Genomic DNA, 26,975 nt, shown 5'->3' with positions numbered 1-26,975 from the left:
GGGATCCCTACCAGAACCACTCTGTACTTCTGTAGCAAGTTCTCGGGTCTCAGTTTTAGAAGACTAATCTAGTGATCCTCTCATTGTACCTACATAAAAAAGGCAATATAATGTCTGTTTGTGATAGAATGCATGGCTTTCCATTCCTTAAACCTGGAGGACACTGAAGGTGTAATTGAACTTTTTTTCCTCATTTGTTAATATTTTTTTGTATTATAGGTACCTGATACTCTTGTGTTTTGGTTAGCATGACAAAGAGGAAGAACAATGATCCCTTGCATGAACCTGCTAAAAAACACAAAGTTCGTAGAAGGATGGCAACGAAGAACAATGATTTGTTACATGCGGCTTTCAGGGAAGGAAAGACGATGAGTCTCCTAGAAAAATCATAATTGGGCGATCTGAAAATCTTACTTCTAGGTTCAACCCAGATCACAAGCTATTATGTTAATTTTACCAAGCATCATGTTACTCTTCTTACTATTTTCTTTTGTCACTATTGCAATAGAGAAAATAAGTTGTTTGATAGCATTGTGGACCTAGTGACAAAAGAAAAAAGATGACTGTGTCTTCCCTAGCAGCAGTAGCCTTCTATTGGAAGCTAGAAGTACCCTTTTGACGGAGGTATGATAGTTTCTTAATCATAATATATTTTGTGTATTTCTTCTAATATTTTACAAAATTATTACAGTTTGACAATGACAAGGAGATTCTGCAATTGTGGTTGAAATCCTGGAGAGGCCCAAGAGTTGAATTTCTCATTCATCCAGGTGAGATAATTAAATAAACCAGAGTTATATTTGCCAATAGATTACTGTTACTTGTAGATACTAATATAGCATAGTGTTCGTGCAGTTTATAGTTTTGGAACAGCAACGACCTCTGCCAAAAACCCGCTACTTTCTTTCTCAGATAATTTTGTGGATTCAGAGAATTGCAGAATCATTAAATCAACCCTTACTGAGGTAATTTATTGTCCAGTATGACTATTTTATTCTCAAATACTGCATGCATTAAGAACATTGCTAATGTATAAAATCGAATGTGCTCCGTACAGATTGTCCTTGATGACCCTGACCATGACAATCTTAGATTTCATTCTACTGTTTATGCATTTAAGAGAATTAAGGACAATCGTGCTTGGGGGTCTGTAACTATGTATGCCTCCATTATGTACATCTTTTAAATAGATAAAAAGTATTTTTTTAATCTTTCTAATAACATGATTAATAAAAAAATGAAAACCAATACTAAAAGTGATATATTGCTAGCTTTGTTATATCTGCCATGTGGTAAGAACATTTAATAAATTTCCAAACCAGTGCATAAACTTCTTGTATTTCTTACCTCAATAATTGATTTCAAATGTTCCATTTCAAAATTAGTTTCCATTTCAAATGCTCCCGGTAATTTTGAAATAGTTCCTTTCAGAACCATCCTATGATGAAAACAGGACTTATAGTGAATAGTGATGTGATTAATTTAATTTGTGTAGTGCTAAAGTCCTTTTTCGAGTCAAGAGATAGATAAATAGCCACATCCCATTTGTAAGGTTCATTAATGTTGTTACAGTTAAACTTATGAAATGTGTATGCAGTAATAATTAGCCTTAACATATAACACATGTGCAGCTTGTTCAACATATTTGTTTTATGGCAATGGATAAGACTACACGAGGATTGGATCAAGTTAAGGTAATATCCACATGGCATCATATGCACTTTACTATTTTTGCTACTACATATTTTTTTTAATTCAAGATGCTAGTTTTCACTATTGGTGTTTTGGTAACAGTAAGTGAAGGTGTTGATGCTAATACTAGGCTGATCATGCCTTTGTTTAGAAAACTGCATCAGTAGACCTTTCAAAATTTTCAAAGGGCTTAGTGTTGGAAGTACTTCAAATTTGTTGTATAGTTGACATATGAAATGGCTTGCAAGAATTATGGTCTCATATTGTTATTTATGACTTGTCTTATTAAGAATGAAGGCTGATATAAAGTATTTTTTTTAACTATGCAGACTTCAAAAACTGTTGAACTGTTAGAAGCCAATGTGCTCATTGCAACCAAATTTCAGAATTTGGGCATATTGCATACAGCTCTATTCAAAGGGTCAGCTATTCATTTTGTGCTAGATGACTTGATGGATTTGTCCACTTGGCATGGCTTCAGCTCTTGTCTGTCAGACTTCAAGAAGAGGAATGTACCTATGTTTTCAGGAAGACTTCTTGGATCTGTCCCTCTAGGCACAATGGCTAGCTACCCTAATGAAAGATACAAGATTCTAATCAGGTCTCTTCTTAAAGAAATGGTTGGATTGCATAGAAATGAGCATTGCTTCAGTAACATTTCTGAATCTGATATATGTCTTCGGGTACGACTGTTAAACTTTCATGGAAGCTAAAGCTATTGGAATATGATAATGTAAAAGCTAGGTCCAACCGTAGGTCCATTAGAGCTATCATTGCAGATATGTTCAAGGGTTTAACTCTACCCAGTGATTTAAAGGCCCTGTTAGAGTTGCTAGATTGTGACTATTTAGTACCAGGTGACTATCTGTGCACTCATTGCTCACTAATGGATGATATCAATAAGAGTCACATGATCGGTGATATACATATGGAGTTTACTTCAAATCTAACAAATAGGGATAAAGCGATAGTGGCTGAACCCCTGTATCACTATATAAAGAGATGGAAAGATTTGATTAGGCCAAACACATTGCTTAGTGGCATGTTTAAGCACAAGTTTGATGTGGGAAAAGATGATACTGAAGAAGTTGAAGGTGGTACCGATCCTCGTCTATTGATGGCGAGAGGTGTTGCGGAACTTATTTAACTTTTTTGGCTATTGCATCTTCCTTATGAGGTGAACATCCAGGTTAGTTTCTTCTTCTACTGCATAATATTTATAATAAATAATTTTACTAATCACACGTACTGATTTCCAATGTAGTTCAAGGATCAGGGTGTCAAAATTCAGCGGCGGGAGATCGTCAGGATCATCACCTCTGAATTGCCAGACATACTGCATATATTACAGAATGAGCTACGTGCTATTTTTGGAGATAAATGGTCATGGGTTGAGATATTTCGATAAAATAATTGTTCTTAGATTATAACTGAAATTAATTAATATGATGATCTTAAATATGTCTTTTTTGCAGGTTCGAGAGGTATTTAGTTATCAGTAATGCTACGGCTACGTTCTTGCTGCCGCTGATGGCTGCAATACTCTGTTTAATGTGTTACGTGTCTCTGCTGTATAAGTGGCTCTAGCATGCAAAATACTGTATATGAGCTTGTACAGCTTACTCTTTAATTATTACGAATTAAGTAGCCCTGTGTCTATGTGCACGCTAAGCGTTGATATCGTGAAACGAAGTTCGATGAGAAGGCTTCATATTTCAAAGAATTGATCTTATTGCAAAGTTAGCCGTGTGAGTACTAGTGAACGGCGGCTGCTTGGAGGTGATGACGGGGATGGTGTTGTGTTGTGGTCGGTAGCAACCGTAAGAAGCAATGAACACGTGAGGAACATGGACCAGATCGACACCGTTGGTGCCAACCACAGCAGTGGGCAGTGGATGGGTGTTTATGATCAGCAGCCAAAGAAAAAGGAGTCAAAAGCCTCGGTGGTACGTTCGTGGCTTGTCTCCATGCAACCCATCTGCAGCCTCGCGGATGATGTGATTGTTACTGGAGTATGAGTGAATTGCCCACCTTTCTTTATCAGCTTAAGGTTTTGGGTTGAACTTATTGGTGCATGTAACTTAGGGTGTGTTTAGTTGGACTGTGGCTTGTCTCTCTGCAACCTATCTACAGCCTCGGTTGTATCAAAGTTAGAGATCTCAAGTTCGAAACCTGACGGACACGATTAAATAAAATAATTGTAGCCTCCTCTAATTTTCACTTGGTGAGGGAGCTTGCACGTGAGGTAAAATGAGATGCAGCTGGTTCGTGATCTGAACTTGAGCAACACCAGACGGAGGAGAGGAGAAGACATACCAGAAACGGGAGCTGTCAGCTCAGATGTCCGCGCCCGTCCCTGATGTTTGTTGGTCCCAGATGTCGGGCCGATCTTCTTGGATAAGAACGAAACCATGGCCTATTCCTTTCCTCCCGAGCGAGTGAGTGAAAGTGAAGCGGCCGTGGGACCCGCTGAGAGCTGACGGCCCCACCGGGGTGACTTTTCCGCTATAAACCTGCCGGCTGCCACGCAAGCACGCACACGCCGGCACGCCAAGCTAAAACTACAGTGCAGTGCAGCAACTACCCTTCCTCTTCCTCCTGCCCGCGGGAGACGAGGGAAACGGTCGGCGGCGGAGGAGGATGGGGCGCGGGGCGGAGGCGGAGGACGACGCCGCCGGGGAGGGCAAGCCGACGCTGCTGCAGCGGTGGTCCTCGTCGGTGTGGGCCGTCAGCGGGAGCGGCCGCCTGATGTGGGCGCGCAACGAGGCGTGGCAGGCGCACGCCGGGATGGCCTTCGTCCAGGTCTCCTACGGCGGCTACCACGTCCTCACCAAGTCCGTCCTCAACGTCGGCATGAACCAGATCGTCTTCTGCGTCTACCGCGACCTCGTCGCGCTCGCGCTCCTCGCCCCCATCGCCTTCCTCCGAGAGAGGTGCTCCCCAATCCCCTCGCCCTCACCTACCTACCGAGTTCCTTCAATTTCCCCTGCCCCCAACAACCCAAAAAAGCAAAATCTTTTGTTTCTTCTCTTACTATCTCTTACTTACTCATCCTAGGGGATTCATCCGCAAAGCGAATTAGAAGGAGAGTCAATTCGAGTTGAAATGTTTCTTCCCGTAATGTCGCTATCCGTTCTTGCAGAAACGTGCGGCGCCCGGTGACCCGTCAGCTCCTCGCGTTGTTTGCTCTCCTGGGCTTCACAGGGTAATTTATCCGCCCGTGGAACAATATCTTGAGTTCTTTTCTTGTTTCCCATCACTAAACACGGGAAAATGTGGTTCTCTTCCTGCTACCTTCCTGCAGGATCTTTGGGAACCAGCTCCTCTTCCTCCTTGGCCTCAGCTTCACCAACGCCTCCTACGCCGCGGCTTTCCAGCCGGCGATACCGGTGTTCACGTTTCTCTTGGCCGCAATTGTCGGGTAATCACCGAAGCATCTTCTGACATGGACACAGTCTCAAATGTCAACTGAATTCTAAGCAAATTCTGCATATTTCCAGTGTTGAGGTGATCAACATCTTCACGAAAGACGGATTTGTCAAAGTTCTTGGCACAGCCGTGTGCGTGTCTGGTGCGGTCCTTATGGCCATCTACAGAGGCCCGTCTTTGATTGGGATGGTAAGCACCATCGCAGCAGATGGAAATGCTCTGGCCGGCACACGGAGTAGCAATGCCTATTCTGCTCAGTGGTTGACCACAGCCATGCTCCGATATGGTGTGGAGACATGGCATCTTGGGGTCGTGTGCCTTATTGGAAATTGCTTCCTGATGGGTGCTTATCTAGTCATTCAGGTAACACAAACTTTGGAGCTCTAATACTCAACCATGATAATGGGTTAAGTATTACTGTAGCATTCTTTTCTTTTTGTTATTGACGAAGAACATGTGAAAGGATAGGAATGTCTATGTTTATGATCATGACTGTATAAATCTGTGTCTTTTTCTCTTGTGACAACTCCAGGCTCCGGTGCTGATAAAATATCCTGCAAGCTTATCCTTGACTGCTTACTCCTATTCTTTTGCCACCTTGTTTATGGTATTGACTGGGGCATTTGCTACCAATGGGCTCCACGAGTGGGCACTGACAACAACTGAGGTCATAGCTGTCTTATATGCTGTAAGTATATAAACTGGACTTCAGACTTAGACTTCATGACTTGTATGATAATGCTGAGAACCTGAGATTTAGAAATCTCCCTGGTTATCTAACCACATTTTTTGCTTGTACCACCAGGGAATTATTGCATCTTGTGTGAACTATGCGATCATGACTTGGGCAAACAAAATTCTAGGACCCTCTCTAGTTGCCCTGTACAATCCACTCCAACCAGCATGTTCTACCTTGCTTTCAACTATTTTTCTTGGAACCCCAATTTATGTCGGAAGGTTTGATCCAACTCTCAACCCTATAACTATGCCAAGTCACTGTTTCAACATTGTGTTATGTTGATTTCTCTGATTTTGGATCCTTTAAATTGGTGGTTCCACTGAGTTTATCAAATTGCCAACTGCTCATCAGTTAGCATACTCTAATACTCTTTCAAGCTAAATGATATTAGTTGTTGTGTTTGATGAATGATGACATATAGCAGTGGTTAATATTGCTTATCTCCTTGTGAGATCATCAACCAACTTGTAATTTCTGACTTTGTTTACATCTGCATTTCAACTCCTTTCAGTGTTGCCGGGGGACTCTTCATCATTGCTGGTCTTTACCTGGTTACTTGGGCTCGTTACAATGAAGCTCAAAGAGTCCTGACAGCCAGTTATTTGCGACCTCTTCTTGTGGAGGACCCACCAACCGCCAAGGCAGAAGGAGGTTCCTTCAGTGGCTCCATTGATCCCTAGACCCCAGAGGGGTAGATGGGTTGGCTTAATTGTTTGTTCCTAGGACAGCAGCATCAAATTTATTTCACACGTGTTGTTAGTTTAATACAGTTCTTGCCTAGAGTCGTCCTCTTCAAGATACCATGCTTTAAGAAGCATGTTATTACCATTTAAAGCATTTGAATTAAGTTCCATCCTCAGGAAGACTTGCAGGATACTGAAAGAAATCATATCCTGAACATAAGCTGGACCTTCTGCATCCCAGTCGGCATTCTGCACCAAGCATTTGTAGAAGATACCTTTGGTCAGGAATTTGCAGTAATCCTCCAGCTTCTATAATTTTCTTTACAGGGCCATCAAAACCTCTCCAATGAAAGGTACTTACATTGAGGGCTTGACCTGTTTGTCAGTGTCTTATGACTTATGAGTTTAGGAATGTCAAGTCATCAAGATTGCATGGCATATATCCATTTCTATCATCTAAATAAGTTAGCTTTGCGTATATCATATCTGTATGTCAACATTCAAAAACATGTATCATGAGCCATTCGTATTGCACAGATTTTGCTAACTTGAATTTATCTTATGCGCTAGCAGAATATTCTTTTAGGCCTGGAAGTTGAAGCTACAATACACTAGAGCAAGACAACTGTTCTTCTGTGGCAGAGTCAGCACTCCAAAGATCTGATATCAGATTTTGTAACAATTGGTTATTATAGTACTCGTATTGTGCCTTGTTGTATATGTGTTTATCTTCTCTAATTCCATTGTTGTCTTTGCTTCCGGCCGGCTATGATCAGTACTTCTGCCAAGATCAGTAGTGTTCTTACGCGACGATGGAATCCAACCTGCTCTCGCCCTCGCTCCCTACCTCTTTGTTTCTACGCACGTACTCCCGCCATGCTAACTTTTCTTGTCATGATGGAACCGTCGAACAGATGAAGACAATGATATCCTCGTCGGATTGAGATCGGATGGCTGAGATTCATGGCCTGAGACCAAAAAAGGTACACGTGTAAAATGGCCTGAGATTCATGCACGTACTCCTAGCGCACCCTGCCGCCTCCGCCGTTGTTCCCCGCACTCCCCGGCGAGGAGAAGCTGGCCCGGCTCCAGCACGCGCCGTGAACCGCGAGGATCGAGTCCTACGCCGTGTCCGGCCGCCACATCCTGCTCTCGGCGGCGGCGGGATGTCCGGTCGCCGGCACGGTGGCGTTCGACGCGTCCGCGGAGGAGTGGCACTTCGTGGATCGCGAGAGGAGCCTGCCGTTCGTCGGCGAGGCCGTTCCCTACGGCCGCCTCTTCCTCGGCAGGTCCAGGAGCAAAGACTCCAAAGACCTCACCGCCTACGACATCGCCGTGACGAAGAAGGGCACTGATCGGACGCTGGCCATCGTCGAGGTCCCTCTTACTTTCGTCATGGCAGGAGACTCGCCGGTGATGTCCGGCCAGTTCTTCTCTTGCTTGGGGAATGGGGTCGTGTGCGCCATGGGTTGCTTGACCGAAGGAACATCCCGCGATGTAGAAATAGATGATGACGAGCTCTACATCCATTTGTACAGCCCTGTCAGTGCAGAGGAAGGGGAAGCAGAGGCACAACAGGGTGTAACCGTGCTATCCAGCAAAGGCTCTAGGTATCACCTCAGGCTTCATGAGCCACTTTGCCGGCTGGTTGCCCCAACACTTGTTGCTGCTCCATGCGTTGCTATCTAGTAAGCCTGCTTTCTGTCCTCTAATAATTTCTCAAAAAACTCATCAACAAATGTACACTCCCTTTACTGAATCATAATCAAGCACCTTTTGGTGTGCAGGTGCTTTTGTGGTTTTTCTGATCTACTTGGGAGCAACACATTGGGCTGCTTTTTGGTATGTTTCTTCTCAATTCAAGCTCGAGTTTCAGTTATGAGGCAGGGCAGACTTATTTGCTTTATAAACTGGATTGGCATTGTGCTTTGTTTATCAGTTTGGCAGCCTTGCTTGTATTGACTTTTGATCGAATTGAGGGATCAAACTGAACTGTGACACTTTAAACCTTGTGAAATATGCCATGTCGAAATCCAATTTGTTGGTAGTGCTTAAGTAGCTTCATCATTCTAAAGATTAGCAACTGCAATTTATACATACCATAATTTTTCTAAAAAAAATACACCATAGCCTCTTCTGTAATGTATATAAGATGGAATTTTTTTTACAAGTTGCCGTAATGATATCTTTGCACTTTCTTTTGTGTGGCCTCCATAGCCTCTTCTGTAATGTCCTCACTGTATAACAACTTATCAGTCATTAGGCATGAACTATGAACATTGGCAGTATCAGACACTAAGTCAATAAAGGATCTGGCAATATATTAAAACTTATGCTACTAAAACACCATTTGTGTTCTTGTGTACCTGTGTGTTTTATATACTGTATATGATAATGATAGCAAAGATCTGTCAGAAATTGAGAAACAAATTGTAGTACACGTGCACATTAAGAAAGCAAGTGTTTCGCAAATTAAAATTGCACATTAAGAAAGCAAGTGTTTCGCAAATTAAAATTGTATGTTAAAGACAAAGTGGGCCAATTACCCAAGAAGTAGAAGCATCACTTGCAACAGCATGGGTGGGCGCCCCTGCTTGGAAGTGATGGTTTGGAACAGGGCAGAGGGCATGTACCAGACATGGCCATTCCTAATGCCATCTTTTAGTGGGGATGATCGATATAGGATATGCAGATTTAACTACCCGCTGAAACATTGTGATTTTAGTAAGCCCCAACAACCTTTAAACACAGACCTCATGCTCAAGCAGATAACAAAATCATGAGTCCTCATGTGTGCTAGTTCGATTTTCATGTGTGCTAGTTCAATTTGATTTGCTCCACTTGATAGTATGTCACTGGATTTTGATTGTATTTCCCAATTTGATCATGGTATATCATGAACATGAATTTTCTCATACTTGCATCTCTTTACTTGCTCACGCTGATAATGAATGTCTATGCAGAAACAGGTTTCCAAGTATCTAACCCAGTCCATTTTCGTGTGCAGCAGCTATCGCGATTCTGTCAGCATACACACAACAGTACGCATGATGCACAGTGGTAGTTCGTATGGTAATCAGGGCACCTTGGAGTACTAGTACTGAATACTGATGGAACTTGCATTGAGGTTGTGCTTGCTTCCTGAGGTGTGCAGGTTCCTGTAGTCTCTTGTTTATGACATCTTGTGTGGGCAAACGATTCTCCTACTGTCTGTTGCTCGGGGTTCTACTAAAATGGATATCCTGTAATTTCTGAAGCTACCTAAACTCAAAAGACATGCATCGTGTTACTATTGCCGTTGTTAACTTGCATTTATCTTTCGCGTCAGATTGTTCCTTCAGGCATGGTAACTGAAGCTCATGGTTGTTCTTTCAGACATGTGAACTGAAGCTGCAACATACTAGAGTTAGACAGTTAGTAATGGTAAAGAATACCGTTCTACCGTGATGATGGAACCAACGTATACTGTACATTCAGGAGAAAATCAAAATATCACTCCAAAGGCCAGTGTCCGATTTTTGAACTTGCTGCACTCTGCGCGCTTGCGTTTTGTATCTGCGTTTTATCCTCTCTGTTTCCAATCTTGTCCATGGCTCCGGCAATCTAAAATTTCTGTACCGTTGCATGGTGTAAGATATGCATACTAAAAGGTATATTTTAATATTACATAATAAAAAGTATATTTTCACTAGGGAGCATACTGTATATGCTTCTATATGATGTTGTCGATACCTTACATAAACTGCAGCTGAACAAATTATATATACAAACGAGGAACGTTTGGAGCAGAGAAGAAGAAAAGATTCAACTGAGTTTCATAACTGATAACTTGCATGCCTTGCAGCTTGGCATTTGGGCATTAGTTCCAGATGCCATCCCGAAAAAAAGAAAGAAAGATGGAAGTTCACACCACCAACTGGTTCAAGCATCCCTTGTTGAGTTGTTGTAAAATGTCAGCATCGGCATCTTCAAAACAAAGAGCTTTACAAATGGCATCTGTTTGCGGGTATGAATCAGTGCAAGACAGGTCAATCCTGGTCACAGTATTCAAGGTACCAAATAAATGGATAAAAAGTTCGGTTAATTTGAGGAGGCATTGCAAAGTTGAAAGTTGAAACAGTACATCCAAGTTCAAACGGCAGTCTGGTGACAATATCAGGTGTACTGATTGCACTGCTGATCCCCAAAAAAAATCATCCAAGGTGAAGAGAAAATTATAATAATAAACTTAAACAAAAGATACGCAATCTTCCAGTATGCTACTCCTCTCTCATGAATGCCTTTCAGAACACTGGGACTTTGTGTACTAAATGATCATGTTGCTTTTCAGTCTAGTCGCAATACTGCTACTTCTTAGAAAAATCACTAACTAGGCAATTCTCCTATCTAGTCCAAGGGCATAAGCAAAACAGGTGAACACTTCTGTGGCAACAGAATCCAGCATGAGAATGGAAATAATACTCGAAAGGCTATGTATCAGATTTTGGAACAACTGGTTGCTGAATCCAAAGATCATGTATCAGATTTTGGAACAATTGGGTACATCTATCTTTTCCTGTCTCAATGTTGTCTATGCTTCCGACTATGTAATTTTATAGACAGTTACAAATCAAATTGACAACAGTGATATGCAGATTGTAGGATCACATGGCAATCCCTAGTTGTGCCGTGCATGGCACCACATTTAAAGAAAAGTTAATGAGGGATAGTTAAATTGATTCACCATGTCCATGTGTTTCACTTTTTAGAACTTGCCTAGCAGGTAGCAGCAAACAGCATTGGTGACTAATTCATGCCATACAAAAAAAAAATTATGCCAATTGCCAGCCAAGTGCTCTCACTGTCTCACACACCAATGCTTCAAACATACTTATCATAATATGGCATCATTGCTTAATTTTTAATGATCGGCTTTACAAAAGGGTATGCTTGCTGGTATGAATTTGTGTAGTACAAGTAATCATGATCACAGTAAGCAGTCAAGTTACCAAAATAAATGAATAAATGTTCAATTACATTGTGGGGCCATTGTAAGCTTGGGACTTGGACGACCTTAAATCTGTACATCGCTGAAACAGCATGTCCAACTTCAAATGACAATCTGATGATGCATATTATCACGACTAAGGGGTACTGCTTATACTAGTGAGCAAACAGTTCCCTTGGGAGGACAAGTAGAAATTACACCAAACAATGGCGCAGTCCTCAATATGGCATACTAATAACAAAAGGTACATGGCTATCCATTAGCTACTCATCTCTCATGAAATGCCTTTCAGCACACTGTTTAGGAATCCATGTTGTTGGATCTAGGAAACAACTAATACCTATGCAAAATAGTAAATTTTGTTTAACGACGAACTCAAGACATGTGTGGAGGAACTCAGTCACTATATGAACAAAGAAATGTTCTTGGACCATTGACTGCAACTCCAAAACTTGCATATCACTCAAACGGATGGACAACTGCTCTTCAGTTAGTCACAACATTGCTACTTGTTAAAGGTGAGTTTTTTTTAAGGTAGAGATACAAACAACTATCCCTTGGGAAACAGAAGCAATTATCCTCAAGTCCAAGGGAATAAGCAAAACAAGTGAAGAAGTGGCTAGCCTTGACAATACATAACTATTTACAGCTGACAAGATAAGATCTGACTCATGAAACCCTAACGGTAGCAAACACCCAACAATTGCCAAAACAATAATTAATTGACGAACTTTACTTGCCAGTAAGAGAAAATAAACAAGCCACAGATTTGTGCCACCGAACCCGATCAACATTAGCAGTACCATCAGGTCGCCGGCATCACAGCCAATCAACACATACTTAAACGTGCCGAGTTGCCGGCGACGAGATTTAAACAAACAGCAGCGAAGCCATAGCCACGGATATAGTTAATTAACACGTCTTTCACATGACACATGTAGCAGCAGTAACGAAAAGCAGCAGCAGACTAGTAGCACACCACAGGCCAGCAGCGGCAGCCGCCACCGATGGATTAATTATAGATCGGGTTGGTGGATATGATTGGAATTGAAGGGAATTACCCCAAGCTAGCAAGCAAGCACGCTACTTCTTGAGGCTGCCGCGGATGCCGGGCTTGGGCTTGGAGTTGGAGGAGGTGGCCTCCGATGCGACGGGGGTGGAGGAGTGGAGGTTGAGGAGCTTCTCCGGCTCGAAGGGGAGCTTGGGGTGGCGCGCCTCGTGGTGGATCTGCATCGACTTGATGTCGGGCGCCGAGGTGCGGCAGAGCGGGCAGGCCAGCTTCGCGTGGCCGCCCTTGTCCTGCCCCAGCCGGTCCGCCTGCCCCGCCTTCCCGCCGCCACGGTTCGTCGTCGCCGCGTCGATCTTCGCGGCGATCTCCTTCGCCGTGTGCTTCTTAGGCTTCGCCTTGCCCGTCATCGCCGAACCGCTCCCCTATTCTCTCTGGCCGCCGCCGCCGCCGAGCCCTTCCTAACCCTACTTGCGTTTGGGTTCTTCGCGGGGATGTGCGAGAGGATGGGGATGGACCGGGGCCGCCAATTATTAGGATCCTGCGGGTGCACACGGCTCCTCCCCGCGTCGGTAGCCGTGCCCCATCCGCCGTCGGATCTGGAACTCGCGGTCCTGATGGTATGGGCCCGAAATCCCAGGGTTGTGTCTCTGTATCCGGGAATTGTTTAGCGTACGTACGAGATAAAGATGCGTTCTAAAATAAAATATTTCGTTAGTGCTTTTCCAAAAAATATTTCGTGTGTGGGCCTTACCTCGTATGCCTGATACTTCCCGTGGTCATTTTTATCTTCAATTAAACTAGGATTGTGTCCGTGCGTGCTATAGAAACATTTATAATTAAATATATGAAGTATTGAATAAAGATAATAATAATGTAAAAATAAACATAAATATTAAAAAATATTTAATCCAAAAACTTAGTTACTAAATAGGATTGCGCACGTACATTTCTACAGGTGAAGCAAATCCCTTCTTTAAGCTCAAATCTCCAACATATGAAGTATTTCTTTGCACGCATATTGTAATACAAATCATTGTCCATAAAATGGCAATTCAAGCACATTATAACCTTTAAATTGGTCATGACATTCAAGCACATAAATTGATCCCCCGCGGATGCCCCGCTAATGTACTCATGTTACATGCAGCCAAGCACGCGAGTTGCTACAATGACAAAAAAAAATATCCAGATTACACAAAATGGAATTAAAAATAACTAAAGCTGGAAGGATCCAAAAATCACAGCCGGCGTTCCAAGGACTCAACCGTAATAGTTTGCCATGAATTCTTATACCTATATGTAGTTGACATTGTGGAATGAATCCATGATGGAATCCATAAGATAATCACACTAAGCAAGGTGCAGTCCAGCTAACATGCCAGTTATCTGTCATGTTATCCGCCATTTATCTGTCATGTTATCCCTCTGCAAACAAAAAGAAAAAAATTATGTTGCATTTATCCGAGCAGACGACATTCATTGCCCCAACCCAATCTACATATAGATTGTGAAACAAAAACTTCCATGCCACTCTGGACAAAAGACCTCCACTGGCAAAGCTTTAAAAAAAACATAGCTACCAATTAGGAGACAAATTGCTATAGACAAGAAGGAATGTACTCAAGCAAAAACTAATGGCTGTTATGCAAAATCAAAGTAAGGCATATGCTTTTACATAAAACCCTACATATAAAACATTGGCAGCAAAGGGAGCAAAGCACATACGTACTGGTCCTTGCCTAATGACAGGGTTAGCAGCTCCAAGCAGTAGCTATGCAGTTGCTTTGTTAAATGTTGCTGCTAATTAGGCTCACCATCTTGACTACATGAATAAATTCTACTACTCCTACAGGAACAAATAACTATTGTTGTGTACCATGATAGCTCACTAATAACTATTAGGACAAAAACAAGTGTATTATGATATTACGTAATGATAATGTTTGAAATGCTCTCTCGAACCATATGTTTGCCAAGCCTGGCAGTCAGGCATCTCCCATGGGATCTCCTCTGCTCTGCGCCTCCTCAACTACAATGGAACAGCCATCATGCCCAACGCCTTAGCCTCTTCCAGTTCGAGGCATGCTCACTAATTGAATGAGAGTGCAGTTGAAGGAACACCACACACTAAGGCGTCCCTTGCAGCCAGAAAGCAATGGCAGAAGAGTGGAACCTACAGGTTCTGAAATGAATTAACAACAAAATAGGAAACATATAATAAATGGATCATTTCTGAAACAAAGGTCATTTCAGGAATAGTGTGACCCAGACAGCACACATATGAATGAATGGCCTCACCTAATATCTCAAAGGTTTTCGCCTACCGTGGTGCTCTCACTGTCTCACAGATGGTAATTGAATGGCCAAAAGCTGGTTTGTCCCTTCAAATGAACAAATAAGTCCCAAATTAGTTCACCTTTTAGCTATATGGAATCAGTGATTGATTAGTGAGAAAGATATACCTTGACTTACCAGAAGCAAATTGAAGCTATATTACAATCCAGTGTGACTGACAAACAAGAAGCAGATAAAAACTAAAGCACCCAATGTGAGATGTAGAAATTTTCAAGATTACAACATGAATTATTTAAACTAACTTGAACAGTAACACCATTTATCTCTGACATACAATGTTAACCAAAAGAAATTAATTCATGCCACCATTAGGATCTTCAGCACACAAGATTGATAAAGGCAAAGGTGCACAATCAATTTTCCAAAAAGAAACTTGGACCTTAAATTATAATCTTAAACTATATGTAAAGCCATGTTGTATCTGTAAATCAGGACCAATCCTTCCAAAGACGTGGGAAGTACAGATAAGGCCAGGCGTAAATAATATATTGTACCATTAAAGATTGTCATAACCAGCTTTGCTTTAAGTTCAGATGGTGTAAAATGAAGGCATTGAACTGTCAGCAAATTATGAAATTTCAAATTTAAAGAGGACAAATTGTACTGAATTTTCAATTTATAATAGCTGCATAGGGCAAGCTATGATCTATGGTGTATATAGTTGTTCCTACTGAATTGATGGGTCTGCCATGTAAACCTCCAAAACAAAAGACAGTAGAGAAAACAATACGGCACTTTCTTGCTCATCACGAATTTTCCTGGAAAAAAAAAAACTACCTCGTGTCTGATAAAACTTCAATCAGCAAATTCTTAAGTTTTGTGAGGACATGCAAGACATACTTAGAGGACCTGAGAAATCCGTCGCTTCATTGTGAGTTAGTCTGAATATGTAATCATCAAACCATCAGCTAAAAGTCAGTCTCTAAATAGCAATTCCATGAGAGACCAGTGATTGGAAGGAGGGCTCACTGACCTTTGCAAGGATTCACTAAATCAAACCCTGAAGAAGCAGTTCTCAGCGACTCAGCCGTCCTGTACATCCTTTGTGGCGGCCGTCGTCCTCCACGGCAGAAGCAGTCCGCAGCTGGACTCCTAGAGTCCTCGTCCACTCGTTGAAGAACAAGATGAACCCTAGCAAGATACTTCCATCCGTGGCCACCAAATTGCAGCACAAGGAGACATCATGCCTGTATGCATCATGCATATGTAGGTCGTAGAAGCATCAAAGTGGAAGCATCCATGCCGACAAGAGGAGGGGCGAAGGATGATAATCGAGCGTCTTTGTGTACCTGTAACTGCCAAGGATCATAATTAATGTTCAGGTAATTTGAACTGATATGTATTGGCTCCTCTCAGTGCTCTATAAACACATCTATTCATTTCCTCTTCTTTTTTTCTCACTACTAAATGGATATTTTCTTGATGATATGACCATGCTATGTGCTTGTAAAATAAAGAAAACACAATGACACAATGGCAAAATGTCTTAACTATATACTAAAGTATAAACCTCAATCGGTACCTTGATTCTGATTGGTTGATTCCCAAATAGGTGATTGGATTGGCCGATTCCCTAGTCTCCTCCCCTTGTTGTGTTCTGTAAAGAAATATATATGGCAGTATAATTAGGATTATACTAACCAGATCAGTTGATCGAAAAAGAAAGAGGTAAAGATGTTGCCTAGAACTCATGGAGTCATGTTCTCATGGACTGACGGAGGCATCATTGATGATCGTCTTCTCAGCTTCTTGTGAATCGGATCAAATCAAATCGAGCGGGTGTTTCTGGTACTTACCCCTGCTTGCCATGGATCAAATCAACGGCTCAGCTTCAAGTACTCGCCGACGAAGCCAGAGCGGAGAGAGGCAGGGAGAGAAGAGCAGAAGCAAGGAATGGTTGCCGGGAAGCAGCAGCAGCCGCAGCAGCAGGGCATGGTGGTAGCGGCGAAGCCAGGCGTGGTGCGGCGGCTATGGCGGGTGGTAAGCGCCGTGCTGGACATGCTGCGGCGGGACTTGTCGTTGGGCCGCAAGCTCGCCATGGACCTCCTCCTCCTCCACCACCGCAAGATCACGGGGAGGGCGCTCGGCGAGATCTTCCTCGCCTTCCACCATGGCAACCACGGGCGCCACTCCCCCACCTTCTCCTGCATCGGCGCTAGCGCCAACTCCAGCGTGGGGGTGGGCCCTTCTCATGCCGCACGCTCGAGCACATGGTAAACGAAGAGCTTGCGGTCGGAGAATGAGTACCGTGTGTGGGGCTGAGGGAGGCTGCGGCGGCAGGCGAAGCGAGGATGCAGGGGCTGCACCTCCACGCCTATGCATTCTAGATTAGAAGGAGAGGACGATGATGTGCGCGTGGCCCACTTGTCGGTGCGGACCGATCGTAGGTGGCCGGATGCTACCGTGTGTTAGTGGATGGTCCACGGTGCACTATGTCCACGCGAAAGGGTATGGCCTTCATCTAATGTGATCCGTTGATTTTGGATCTAAAGGTCGCAGCTCCATCTTCTTCCTCCCATCCAAACCGACGACGACCAGTCGGTGGCGCCATTGTCGTGCATGGCGAAGAGCTAGAATGATGTATGAGCAACGGATTTCGATGGAAAATACAGAAAACAAAAGAGGATGCAGCGGGGATCTCATTTTGAATGTTAGAAGGGGTCATGGAGGTGTGGCTTGACTGAGTCATGGGCACCCCCATCGGCCGGCGAGGAGGGCCCTCCTCTTCATGTGGGCTGCGGTGTAACACCACTCGCCGGGTTGGATTGTCACCTTGTGGAGGTGTAGTGCGACATAGACGGTGTTGCCGTCGCGGTTGTTACGGCAAGTTGGCAGAGATGGTGGCGCCGGGTTGTAGGAGACGATGGCACCGGGTGTTGGAGGAGTGGAGACGGTGGCGCGGGGTCGAGGCGATGTCGGCGTGGGGTCGAGGCGATTGCGTGGTCGGGGCGAGGCGGCAACGAATGTGTGTCGAACGTGATGAGGGAGGGCACCTAGGGTTGGATTGGAGGGCCAGAGAGGGAGGCGTGATCGTCGTAGGAGGTGAGGGATGTCTCAGAGGGGATCGATCGGATCAACGGCTTACATGATGATTGAGGCCGCGTCGCGAGGCCACGGAGGGACGATATGCGATAGATGGCGGACCGACGGACCGAAAGGTGAACAACATACGATGTTTTTACTCGGTTTTGCTTTTTTTAGCTGTAGATAAAAGGAAAAACCAAGGAAAAAAGTGATGAAAGAAAGTAACAACACCAACTTCCAATGAACAGCCCTCCAAGGTCATTAGGGTTTGCAACCAGAGATGGTGATCGGGGAGATGGCAGTAGGAGGTAATAAACTTGATGGAATCGACAGGAGCAATGGCATTGAGAGGTTTGTGCTAGCATTGGTTGCGAGTCGAGTTCCATCCATGCAGAGGCAAATGTGAACATGCGAGGTCGTGCCAATAAAGTGCTTGACTTGAGAGACGAAGAAGATGATATCATGGAGCCAGATATTGGAGCTAGGAAGAGGTAGGAGGCCACAAGCGGGCCACTCTACTGCTAGAAACCATCGTAGGGGCAAGAGCAAGAGACAAGCTTGTCATTCATGCTAGAGAAGACGAGGCGCCTGGATAAGATTTCCTTTTTAAAAAAGGTAAAACATATATAAGAGGGCCACTCGATTTAGAAGGAGAGGAAATGTAAGAATCAAAATAAAAACCAAAAAAGAAAAAGAAATAAGATGAAGAACTAAATAAACAAGCACCTTGTCTTCTCTTATGATGAATCCAACTTCAACAAGCCTTGTTTGGGTTAGGAGTTAGGATTCGGGTCGGGGAAAGGGATGTGTGGGTGCCAAAATCTAAAGGAGATGGGACGGGGAAGGATATCGAATCGCTGGTAGCAGACAAGCAGTGGATGTGGGTTGTATTAGGAAGCGGTGCCAGGGGTGCCATCGGTGTCATGTCGTAGCAGTGGTCATGTGGGTGTTGGAACTGGTGGCGATGATGCCATCGGATCAGGAAGGGCAGAGTTGAGGGGGAGGGGGAGCTCAAATCTAAAAGGGGTGCGGTGCAAGGAGGGGAAAGGGGAGAGAGTAGGTGTTGGTGAGGCAAAGGCTGACAATGATGATGCTGCTGAATCGGGAGGGGTAGAGTGGAAGGTGGAGGGGAGCTCAGATCTGGAAAGGGTAGAGTGCGAGAAGAAGAGGGGAAGGAAGAGAGAGCCAGCACTGGTGAGATAGAGGCCGGTGCCAATGACACTGTCGTATCAGGAGGGCGGCTAGCGGCGATGACCGGATCTGGAGGGGCATAGTAGAGCTTAGATCTAGAAAGGGTTGGGTGCAGGAGGAGGGGAAGGAAGAGATGCAATGTGCCGATGTCGCTACCAGACCGAGAGGGATATAGTGGAGGGGATGAAGCTCAGATCTAGAAGGTGTGAGGTGTGGTAGGAGAGGAAGAGAGAGCTAGCGATGGTGAGGTGGAGAGTCTCGATGGGGGTAGGGTGGAGTAGGTGTGCGGAAAAATAGTGAAGAAGCTCTTGCATTAAAGTTAACACGAGAGGCCTCTCCGCCTAGTCACGGCCTTTGGAAAAAGAAAAACAATTTCAAAAAAAGAAAAAGAAAAACAAATTGGATGCATATAGCTAGGATCCGGGTCCTTTCATCCTTTGTGACCGATAAATGCATAGGATAACTGTTCCAACAGTGCAGCATGTCAGTATGCTACGGCCTTCTACCCTAATTAATCACTGATTACTGTTCCATATCGACTTCTACCCTAATTAATCACTGATTACTGTTCCATATCGACCACACTGAGGAGGATATGAATCCCCTTTCGAAATACTGCATCCCAAATGAGTCTTAGCATAATTCTAGGTTGTTGTTATGCACCTCACATGTTGCTCATGCAATGGATACCCTCGTTAATACTCCCTCTACAAAGAACGGAGGGAGTACCAAACACTGGAAGCACCTACAGTCCTCTACAAAGAGTAGAAATTGAAACTGCCCATGCTATTATCAATGCATTGCAGTCTTCTTGATAGCAGGGAGTTTTCGCCAGACTCATTTCAGTCAAGTTCATTCGATTCTCTACGCAAGAAAACATTATAACTTCTGAAGAAGGCGTAGCGGCAGAGAAGCAAACCACTGAAAATTATTCCTTCTGAGAGATCGAGACTGGAAATGATGCTGAAGCGTGAGACCACTCGCTAGTTCATCTTTAAAACTTTCCAACTAGGTAAATAAGCAAGTCGTTGTAGTGAAGAGAAACTGGCAAAGGCCAATTTCGGTAAAACAGACCACTATAGCAATTCTAGAACGACAAATGGCGACAACCTCTTATTTTCCATCAGAAGATCAGTACATCTCATCACAGTGGCAGCTCGCCGCTGTCCGCTATGATAACCTTGCTCTTTGGTTGCCCGCTCTGCCGGCCTTCAGCTTCAACCTTGTAAACAACATCCATTCCAGATAGCACCTTGCCAAACACAACATGCTTCCCGTCCAACCTAGCACACACAAAAAGAAAGGTCGGAAATAATCAGCATACATCTTGAACAGATTAAGACAATGTTCAGTCGAAATTGGAGACATTAAGTTCACTATAACAAATATATGTGAAAAATTACTTACCAGCTTGTGGTCACAGTGGTGATGAAAAACTGGGATCCATTTGTATCTCTCCCAGCATTGGCCATGGACAGAAGGCCTGATCCAACAACCAGTCAACCAATAATTAATGGATTTAACAAGCTAATACTTGAATTAAAACATTCCTAGGCATAAATGGGATTTTTCAAGAAAACAGCTAATCAAGGTCCTAGAAAACCACTCAGACAAATCATATCTAAGTCAATAATGACAACAGGGTCACATATTTGATCACCTGGTCCAGTGTGCTTGATCTTGAAGTTCTCATCAGCAAACTTCATGCCATAGATAGATTCACCACCCCTTCCATCGCCAAGAGTGAAGTCACCTCCTTGGAGCATGAAGCTGGGGATAATTCTGTGGAATGTGCTTCCCTTGTAGTGGAGAGGTTTGCCACTCTTGCCAGTTCCCTTCTCTCCTGTATAACAAGAAAGTTGAGAGCTTAAACCATAGCCAAACAAGTGAATTGAGCCTATTTCACAGATTGTAGAACTATTCAGAGTTCAGTATGGGACCTCTTTTCGCTTTGTAATAAATAATGGCATGCTACACTTACATATGATGAATGCAAACACATGTTGTAATTTTATTGTTCATTTTCACTTTTCCCGTAAAATAAGAATAAGAATGTGGCAATACACAAATCTGTTTGTTTTCTTGCTTGTTTGGAGAAGCATGCCTAATTTTAATTGGTTATAAACTACCTGAAAATAAGACCAAACTATTTTCTGCCACATGACAAAATGATTTTGTTTGCATGGTGCAGGTATTATTAAAGTCTGCCAAACATCCATGAGATTTATCGTCTGGAAAACAAAGGGAATAGGTAACAATAATGTTCATACCTGTGCAAAGCGCTCGGAAGTTCTCTGTAGGAAAAGTAGATGTAGGGAACATTAGTGTTTATCTTAAGATAAGAAAATAGCTATGCACTGAACAATAGGCGGAAAATACCTGCTGTTTTAGGAACAGTCTTCCCAAAAAGTCCCATGACAATCCGACCTATTAAAGTTCAGATCAAATTAACCACCAATGAGTCAATCAGTTAATAAGTGGATGAGTAATATTCATATACAAACAAACACCATATTGGCATTTCTCCTTAATATAAGTAAGACCAAAGAAATTTGATAATCCTAGTAGCAGTAATCACTCTGAATGGCATGCAACTGAAGCACATCACTTTGTACTGTAAGCATTGGTGGTAGACCAGATGACATCAATCCACGTGTGGGGTGCGCAAAGTCAGTAATGGAACCAAAATGGCTATGCAAGGTGACATCTAAAGCTGTCCTGTTACTTCACCTAGATATGGCATCGGGTGCTGATCTGACAGTAGAACAAGAGAGAGGAGCCACCACAAACCTGCGGGCTTGCCGTCAATCTCGATATCAAAGTAGACCTTGTGGGTGACCTCCGTCAGGTCCTTCTTCGCCTGAAACCCCGATAAATTTTTCCATGACGCATCCATATCGATATCCATACAGAAAAAACAAATCAGAAATCAAACACAACAGTTAGCTACTTGGATAGTTGGATCCGTATCTAACAGATTCAGACACCAGCGCAAGCGTCGCAGATAATCAAATCGACGAACAGCTAGAGCAGTAACGCGTACGAATCAGATCAGATCGCGGAAACAAACACGCAGATGGGGAGAAGGAGAGGTGCAAACTATGGGCGGGTGGGCAGGGGACGGACGAGGTTGATGAGAACCTGGGCGAGCGTCAGGGCGGCGGCGGCGAGCGCGAGCCACAGGCACACCGTAGCGGGGCGCCAGGCCGCCCGCGCCGCCGCGCTCCTCCTCCACCCGCTCGGCTGCATCACCGATCTGCTCTCCTCCTCCTCGTCGCCGCCGCCGATGAGGTCTACAGGATTTTACTAGATCTGGTTGTTCGCCACACACTGCACTGCAGTCCACGGGGGGCACGACCAAATATGGGGAGGAGAGAAGTCGCCGCGCTGGCTGACAGGTGGGGTAGACGCGAGACAGGGTCCCACATGTCAGTATGAGAGTTGGTATGCTCCGTTCATTTGTTAGGTTCAGGACAGGTTCAACAAAATTTTCATCGTTTCAAGAGAAACTCGAGTAACCTGGAAGAAACATGGTGGCATTGTTGATAAAAAGAAATATGAGCTTAAATTTACATTGAAAATGACTCAAACATAGGCGATGGAAATTGACTAGATCAATTCTTTCTTATATATTAAGCACCAATTTTTAGGGTTCTAGCCTAATGATTGCAGTGCTTCAGTAGCATCTTTAGATTCTGGGTTCGACTTCCGATGGAAGCAAATTTTCAAGGTAGGTTAAAAAAATCCTCCTCGCCGGTAAAGTTGGGGGGAGGGGGGTCTGGGTTGTTCACCTTTCTTCTTAAAACAAAATCCCCCTAGTTTTTTTTAATTAAGCACTAATTTTTTATCGCTCTCTAAAGAGAAAAATAAGTAAACATAAAAAGTAGATAAGCAAGTAATTGTATCCGATAGAGATTGGCTCCAACCAACCAAATAAAACAGTCACTGACAACAATTCCACACACCACACTGAAAAAGAATCACGTTTGATTTTCTCAATAGGAGCGAATACAATGTGCTTCCATCAAAGACGTATATGTCCCGTCAAAGAAAAGGGGGATGTATGTGCACGGATCATCAGTTCATTATAATTACAGTTCATCATCATGGAGCTGTCCGCTGTTAACTATGACGACTTTGGCCTTGGGCTCGCCAGTCGGCTGCCCTTGGGCTTCAATCTCGTGGACGACGTCCATTCCGTCCAGCACCTCGCCGAACACGACGTGTAGCCCGTCCACCTTCTTCGGCATCCTTTGCAAGAACAACAAACAGGCACACGATCAGTCAGCACACAATCCATCTCAAAAAGGCGAAGCAAAAAACAAAAAATCTCATGTAGAAATTGCAATTGTTCCGAGTGCCTAATGCTCATGGGCTCATGGCCATACAGGAGGTTTTACCGGCTTCCTTTCACAGTGGTGATGAAGAACTGGGACCCGTTCGAATCCTTCCCGTAATTGGCCATGGACAGAGTACCTGCAACGCAACGCAGTAGTTGATCGGACACAGCTCCTGCTCCGTGGAAGCGTTTCTGGCTACAATAACTGGGAGTTGATGTTCATCGATCAAGCGGCGAAGGTTAGTCACCGGAGTGAGTGTGGTTGAGCTTGAAGTTCTCGTCGGGGAACACCGAGCCATAGATGGATTCGCCGCCGGTTCCGTTGAAGTTGGTGAAATCGCCTCCCTGGATCATGAACTCCGGGATGATCCTGTGGAACGTGGATCCCTTGTAGTAGAGAGGCTTCCCGGCCTTGCCAATGCCTTTCTCCCCTGCATACCAAGAGAAGTGGAGGTGCTACCGTTCACTATTCAAACGGATTTATACAGTGTTTTTAAAGATTCTTTTTGAACAAAAAAAATTAAAGGTTCTTGATATATTTGAGGAAGAGAGTGCAATATTTGTTAAAACAAGAATGTTCCTAAAAATATTTGTTCAATATTTGCCATGATGGTTAAAAATTAGGAAAAGCATACCTGTGCAAAGCGCTCGGAAATTCTCTGTACAGGAAAAGAAAAGAAAAAGGTTAGCATTTCTCTCATCTCATAAGTCATGAGCAAAACAACAACACACATTTGTTGAACTGAACGAGTAGTACCTGCAGTTTTAGGGACCGTCTCCCCAAAAAGCCCCAGGATGATCCGGCCTATGATATGATATGATATGATATGACAACCAAGGATCATCCAAAAATTGATTAGAATTCAGAGCACGAAGCATCATCACTAATCGAAATGAAGGTCTCTCTAAGTCTCAGCATCGGATTTATTTTTGACAGTGTGTTCACCGTGCACGAACCTGTGGGCTTGCCGTCGATCTCGATGTCGAAGAAGGTCTTGACCGTGACCTTCGTCAGGCTCTCGTCAGGTTTAGTATGCGCCTGAACAACAACGCCGGCGAGCGCGAGCCACAGGCACAGCGCCGCCGGGCTAATCCTCCTCGACGCCATTGTGGATCGCCGACGAGCCTGCTGATCGAGGTTCTTCTTGTTCCCCCTCCTCCTGCAGCGTCCTCGATCGGGTGCTTATAAGGAGGCCTGCCGCGCTGGCTGACCGGTGGGCCAGGCAGAAATAGGGGATCGTCCTTGGAGTTCGCGGAGCTGTCGCGGGAGGATTGGCCATCTGACTGCTCAATTCAGTGCTTTATTCAGGCCATCGTTGATCTGAAGAAGGGCGCATATCTCCTGAAGTGCGGCAAGAGAGGGAACTCCAAATTCTGCGCCTTCATGCTATCATCTGTGAGTAATTCTAGTGATACGCGGATACGCCCTTGCAGATCATGATTCTATTTTTTGTTCTTAATACATGATCTATATACCTGGGGTGATAATTCTAAAGTTATAGGTACCTCATGACAATTAAACGATTATGATAACATTCGATTTTTACCAACCCAGATCAATATTTTTTTCTACAGTCTATTCAGCTAGAACTATTGAACTAGATGTTTATGCCTTGCGCTCTTTGAAATTGCTGATATGCCCTGTCACAGATAGACTGCCATGAGGTTCGAATAAGTTGGGTAGCAATTAATATATTATTCCGAACCAATTAGTTTCCGCATATTCTTTAGACTAGCAATTCCACTTGCTGAAATGTCACAGAACTGCATTTGAAGTTACTGCCACCATTCCAAGTTGCAATTCTAGAGCAGTCACATTTACCAGTATTATCCACTAATAGCCATACAACTATTTAGATTTATTTCAGTTTCAGTCAGTTGGTTCAGTGAGCCTCCTTCAGACTTGCTATCCCTCCATCTGTAATGTGTTCTGGGTGGTGTGGCCATTGTCCCTACTTGTACTGTTGCATGTTTTTTTTCATTCTGCCATGACTAATCAGAAGTGCTGCATCTTAAATTGTAATGCATGGGTTTGAATAATCAAGCTAGAAGAAGAGTAGTGAAAGACCTTGATATGCATCACCATTGCTACAATCTAAGAGACCAAGTTATAGTTCTCCATGAGATCAATTGTGTAGTATTCATTTTAAATGAGTATTCATCTGTGATCATCATACTTCAGTGTTGGCAGAGGGGCACTGGGCACGTGAGCAGCTCATCCTCACCTGATAATATTTTTTTATATATTCAGTGTTATCATTTTTCTGTGGTCTGTGTCAACTTTTATCTTATAAGTCTTCATTCTATAGGTTTAGGTTTGTTCATTTTCAAGTATGTCGGTTTATTTTATTTTATTCTTATTATTTTTTAACTACAATGACCCTGTAGCTTCTCCAAGTCTTCCACCAAAAAGTTTTCTGAGGTTAATGTAAGTCTGTAACAAATTTCAGTTAACAGCAGCATATGGTTTTCTCAAGTATTGTTGTCAACCCATCTTATCAGTTCTTTCTCAAGTATTGCCATCAGCCCATCTTATCAGTTCTCCTTTTTGCAGTTAGTTTATAATTGAATAATAAATTTGGAGGAAAGCAGCTAGAGAGGCTAGAACCTTGTCCCTCTGCAGACTACAGGTCATTGAGGTTCATCCAGTTTTAAGTTTCTGTTTCAAATAAGAGGTTTCTTCAGTTTTCAGTCATGATTTTTGTCCAGTGTTTAGTTACATAAGGTATCATCTATGACAAACTATATACTAGCTTTTTGTTTCTTTAGTTAACACTTTTTATTTGGTAACACCTGAGATAAGAACATTTTTTTCCAATCCTATAGAGATGATACCTCAAGCAAACTATGCAGTGAAGCTACCTTTGGTTGTTTAAATAATTTATAATGGGAGATTGGGAAAGAATTTGTACAGTATTTGTAGTGTCAGTCTCTTTTATTTTCTATGCATGAAGGTTAAGCAATATCTTATGTTTTTCTAGGATCTCTAGATTAAACTATGTTGTTATGGCTACACTTGCTATCTTATCCAATTAAAATCGGTAACTGATCTCATAGTGCCTACTGAATTCCTTTTTATTACCTTTTGATGATTGCCTTCCTCATCAGTTGTTTATAGCAACGGTATTAGTTCATATGGCTTGGAATTGGCCATATTGGCCTACTTAAGTAATTGGAACCTAAGTGATTTTATTTTTTTTCTTAATACATGATCTATGTACCTGGGGGCGATAATTCTGAAGTTATAGGTACCTCATGACAATTAAACGATTATGATAACATTTGATTTTTACCTACCCAGATCAATATTTTTTTCTGCAGTTTATTCAGCTAGAACTATTGAACTAGATGTTTATTCCTTGTGCTCTTTGGAACTGCTGATATGCCCTGTCACAGATAGACTGGCATAAGGTTCGAATAAGTTGGGTAGCAATTAATATATTATTCCGAACCAATTAGTTTCCGCATATTCCTTAGACTAGCAGTTCCACTTGCTAAAATGTCATAGAACTGCATTTGAAGTTACT

At 43.2% G+C, this 26,975-nt stretch overlaps 4 protein-coding genes across 7 annotated transcripts; 1 reads left to right on the top strand and 3 right to left on the bottom strand.

The window, feature by feature from the left end:
• The first annotated feature begins 4,229 nt into the window (after window positions 1-4,229).
• Window positions 4,230-7,302, top strand: LOC117851744 (WAT1-related protein At3g45870). 2 transcript variants are annotated; one of them, XM_034733631.2, is made up of 8 exons: window positions 4,230-4,625; window positions 4,835-4,897; window positions 4,997-5,113; window positions 5,193-5,484; window positions 5,654-5,809; window positions 5,927-6,078; window positions 6,372-6,896; window positions 7,117-7,302. In XM_034733631.2, the coding sequence occupies exons 1-7, from the start codon at window positions 4,333-4,335 to the stop codon at window positions 6,538-6,540; spliced, it is 1,242 nt and encodes a 413-aa protein (XP_034589522.1). In that variant the 5' UTR covers window positions 4,230-4,332; the 3' UTR covers window positions 6,541-6,896; window positions 7,117-7,302. The 2 variants fall into 2 exon arrangements, with proteins under 2 accessions (XP_034589522.1, XP_034589523.1); XM_034733632.2 differs by having other exon boundaries at window positions 7,114-7,302.
• Window positions 7,303-12,233: 4,931 nt separating this feature from the next.
• On the bottom strand, window positions 12,234-13,053 carry LOC117851747 (protein METHYLENE BLUE SENSITIVITY 1). Its single transcript, XM_034733637.2, has one exon. It carries the CDS (start codon window positions 12,944-12,946, stop codon window positions 12,614-12,616), a length of 333 nt encoding a protein of 110 aa, XP_034589528.1. The 5' UTR covers window positions 12,947-13,053; the 3' UTR covers window positions 12,234-12,613.
• Window positions 13,054-20,067: 7,014 nt separating this feature from the next.
• On the bottom strand, window positions 20,068-22,458 carry LOC117851745 (peptidyl-prolyl cis-trans isomerase CYP19-4). 2 transcript variants are annotated; one of them, XM_034733634.2, is made up of 7 exons: window positions 22,236-22,458; window positions 21,900-21,969; window positions 21,489-21,536; window positions 21,380-21,403; window positions 20,770-20,952; window positions 20,517-20,592; window positions 20,068-20,392 (listed from the first exon to the last, which is right to left on the bottom strand). In XM_034733634.2, exons 1-7 carry the CDS (start codon window positions 22,356-22,358, stop codon window positions 20,254-20,256), a joined length of 663 nt encoding a protein of 220 aa, XP_034589525.1. In that variant the 5' UTR covers window positions 22,359-22,458; the 3' UTR covers window positions 20,068-20,253. The 2 variants fall into 2 exon arrangements, with proteins under 2 accessions (XP_034589525.1, XP_034589526.1); XM_034733635.2 differs by having other exon boundaries at window positions 22,251-22,457.
• Window positions 22,459-23,165: 707 nt separating this feature from the next.
• Window positions 23,166-24,587, bottom strand: LOC117851746 (uncharacterized). Of its 2 annotated transcripts, none has more exons than XM_034733636.2 (6): window positions 24,406-24,587; window positions 24,206-24,253; window positions 24,084-24,107; window positions 23,697-23,879; window positions 23,510-23,585; window positions 23,166-23,360 (listed from the first exon to the last, which is right to left on the bottom strand). In XM_034733636.2, the coding sequence occupies exons 1-6, from the start codon at window positions 24,554-24,556 to the stop codon at window positions 23,201-23,203; spliced, it is 642 nt and encodes a 213-aa protein (XP_034589527.1). In that variant the 5' UTR covers window positions 24,557-24,587; the 3' UTR covers window positions 23,166-23,200. The 2 variants fall into 2 exon arrangements, with proteins under 2 accessions (XP_034589527.1, XP_072149462.1); XM_072293361.1 differs by having other exon boundaries at window positions 23,510-23,563; window positions 23,705-23,879.
• Window positions 24,588-26,975: the final 2,388 nt, after the last annotated feature.

This window comes from Setaria viridis, chromosome 4 (genome assembly GCF_005286985.2).
Source record: "Setaria viridis chromosome 4, Setaria_viridis_v4.0, whole genome shotgun sequence".
NCBI lineage: Eukaryota > Viridiplantae > Streptophyta > Magnoliopsida > Poales > Poaceae > Setaria > Setaria viridis.
The sequence above is the reverse complement of the archived record's forward strand: the minus strand, read 5'-3'. Positions and strand labels throughout refer to the sequence as shown.

What these genes read in the sequence shown, in the direction of transcription:
- LOC117851744 (XM_034733631.2), top strand. Translation starts at nt 4,333, where the DNA reads ATGGGGCGCGGGGCGGAGGCGGAGGACGACGCCGCCGGGGAGGGCAAG. An exon ending in GCTCTCCTGGGCTTCACAGG is followed by an intron (nt 4,898 to 4,996) that starts GTAATTTATCCG and finishes ACCTTCCTGCAG; the next exon opens with GATCTTTGGGAACCAGCTCC. An exon ending in CTCTTGGCCGCAATTGTCGG is followed by an intron (nt 5,114 to 5,192) that starts GTAATCACCGAA and finishes GCATATTTCCAG; the next exon opens with TGTTGAGGTGATCAACATCT.
- LOC117851747 (XM_034733637.2), bottom strand. Translation starts at nt 12,946, where the DNA reads ATGACGGGCAAGGCGAAGCCTAAGAAGCACACGGCGAAGGAGATCGCC.
- LOC117851745 (XM_034733634.2), bottom strand. Translation starts at nt 22,358, where the DNA reads ATGCAGCCGAGCGGGTGGAGGAGGAGCGCGGCGGCGCGGGCGGCCTGG. An exon ending in CTTCCGAGCGCTTTGCACAG is followed by an intron (nt 20,953 to 21,379) that starts GTATGAACATTA and finishes CTTGTTATACAG; the next exon opens with GAGAGAAGGGAACTGGCAAG. An exon ending in ACCACTGTGACCACAAGCTG is followed by an intron (nt 20,393 to 20,516) that starts GTAAGTAATTTT and finishes TGTGTGTGCTAG; the next exon opens with GTTGGACGGGAAGCATGTTG.
- LOC117851746 (XM_034733636.2), bottom strand. Translation starts at nt 24,556, where the DNA reads ATGGCGTCGAGGAGGATTAGCCCGGCGGCGCTGTGCCTGTGGCTCGCG. An exon ending in GATCGACGGCAAGCCCACAG is followed by an intron (nt 24,254 to 24,405) that starts GTTCGTGCACGG and finishes ATCATATCATAG; the next exon opens with GCCGGATCATCCTGGGGCTT. An exon ending in GACGGTCCCTAAAACTGCAG is followed by an intron (nt 24,108 to 24,205) that starts GTACTACTCGTT and finishes TTTCCTGTACAG; the next exon opens with AGAATTTCCGAGCGCTTTGC.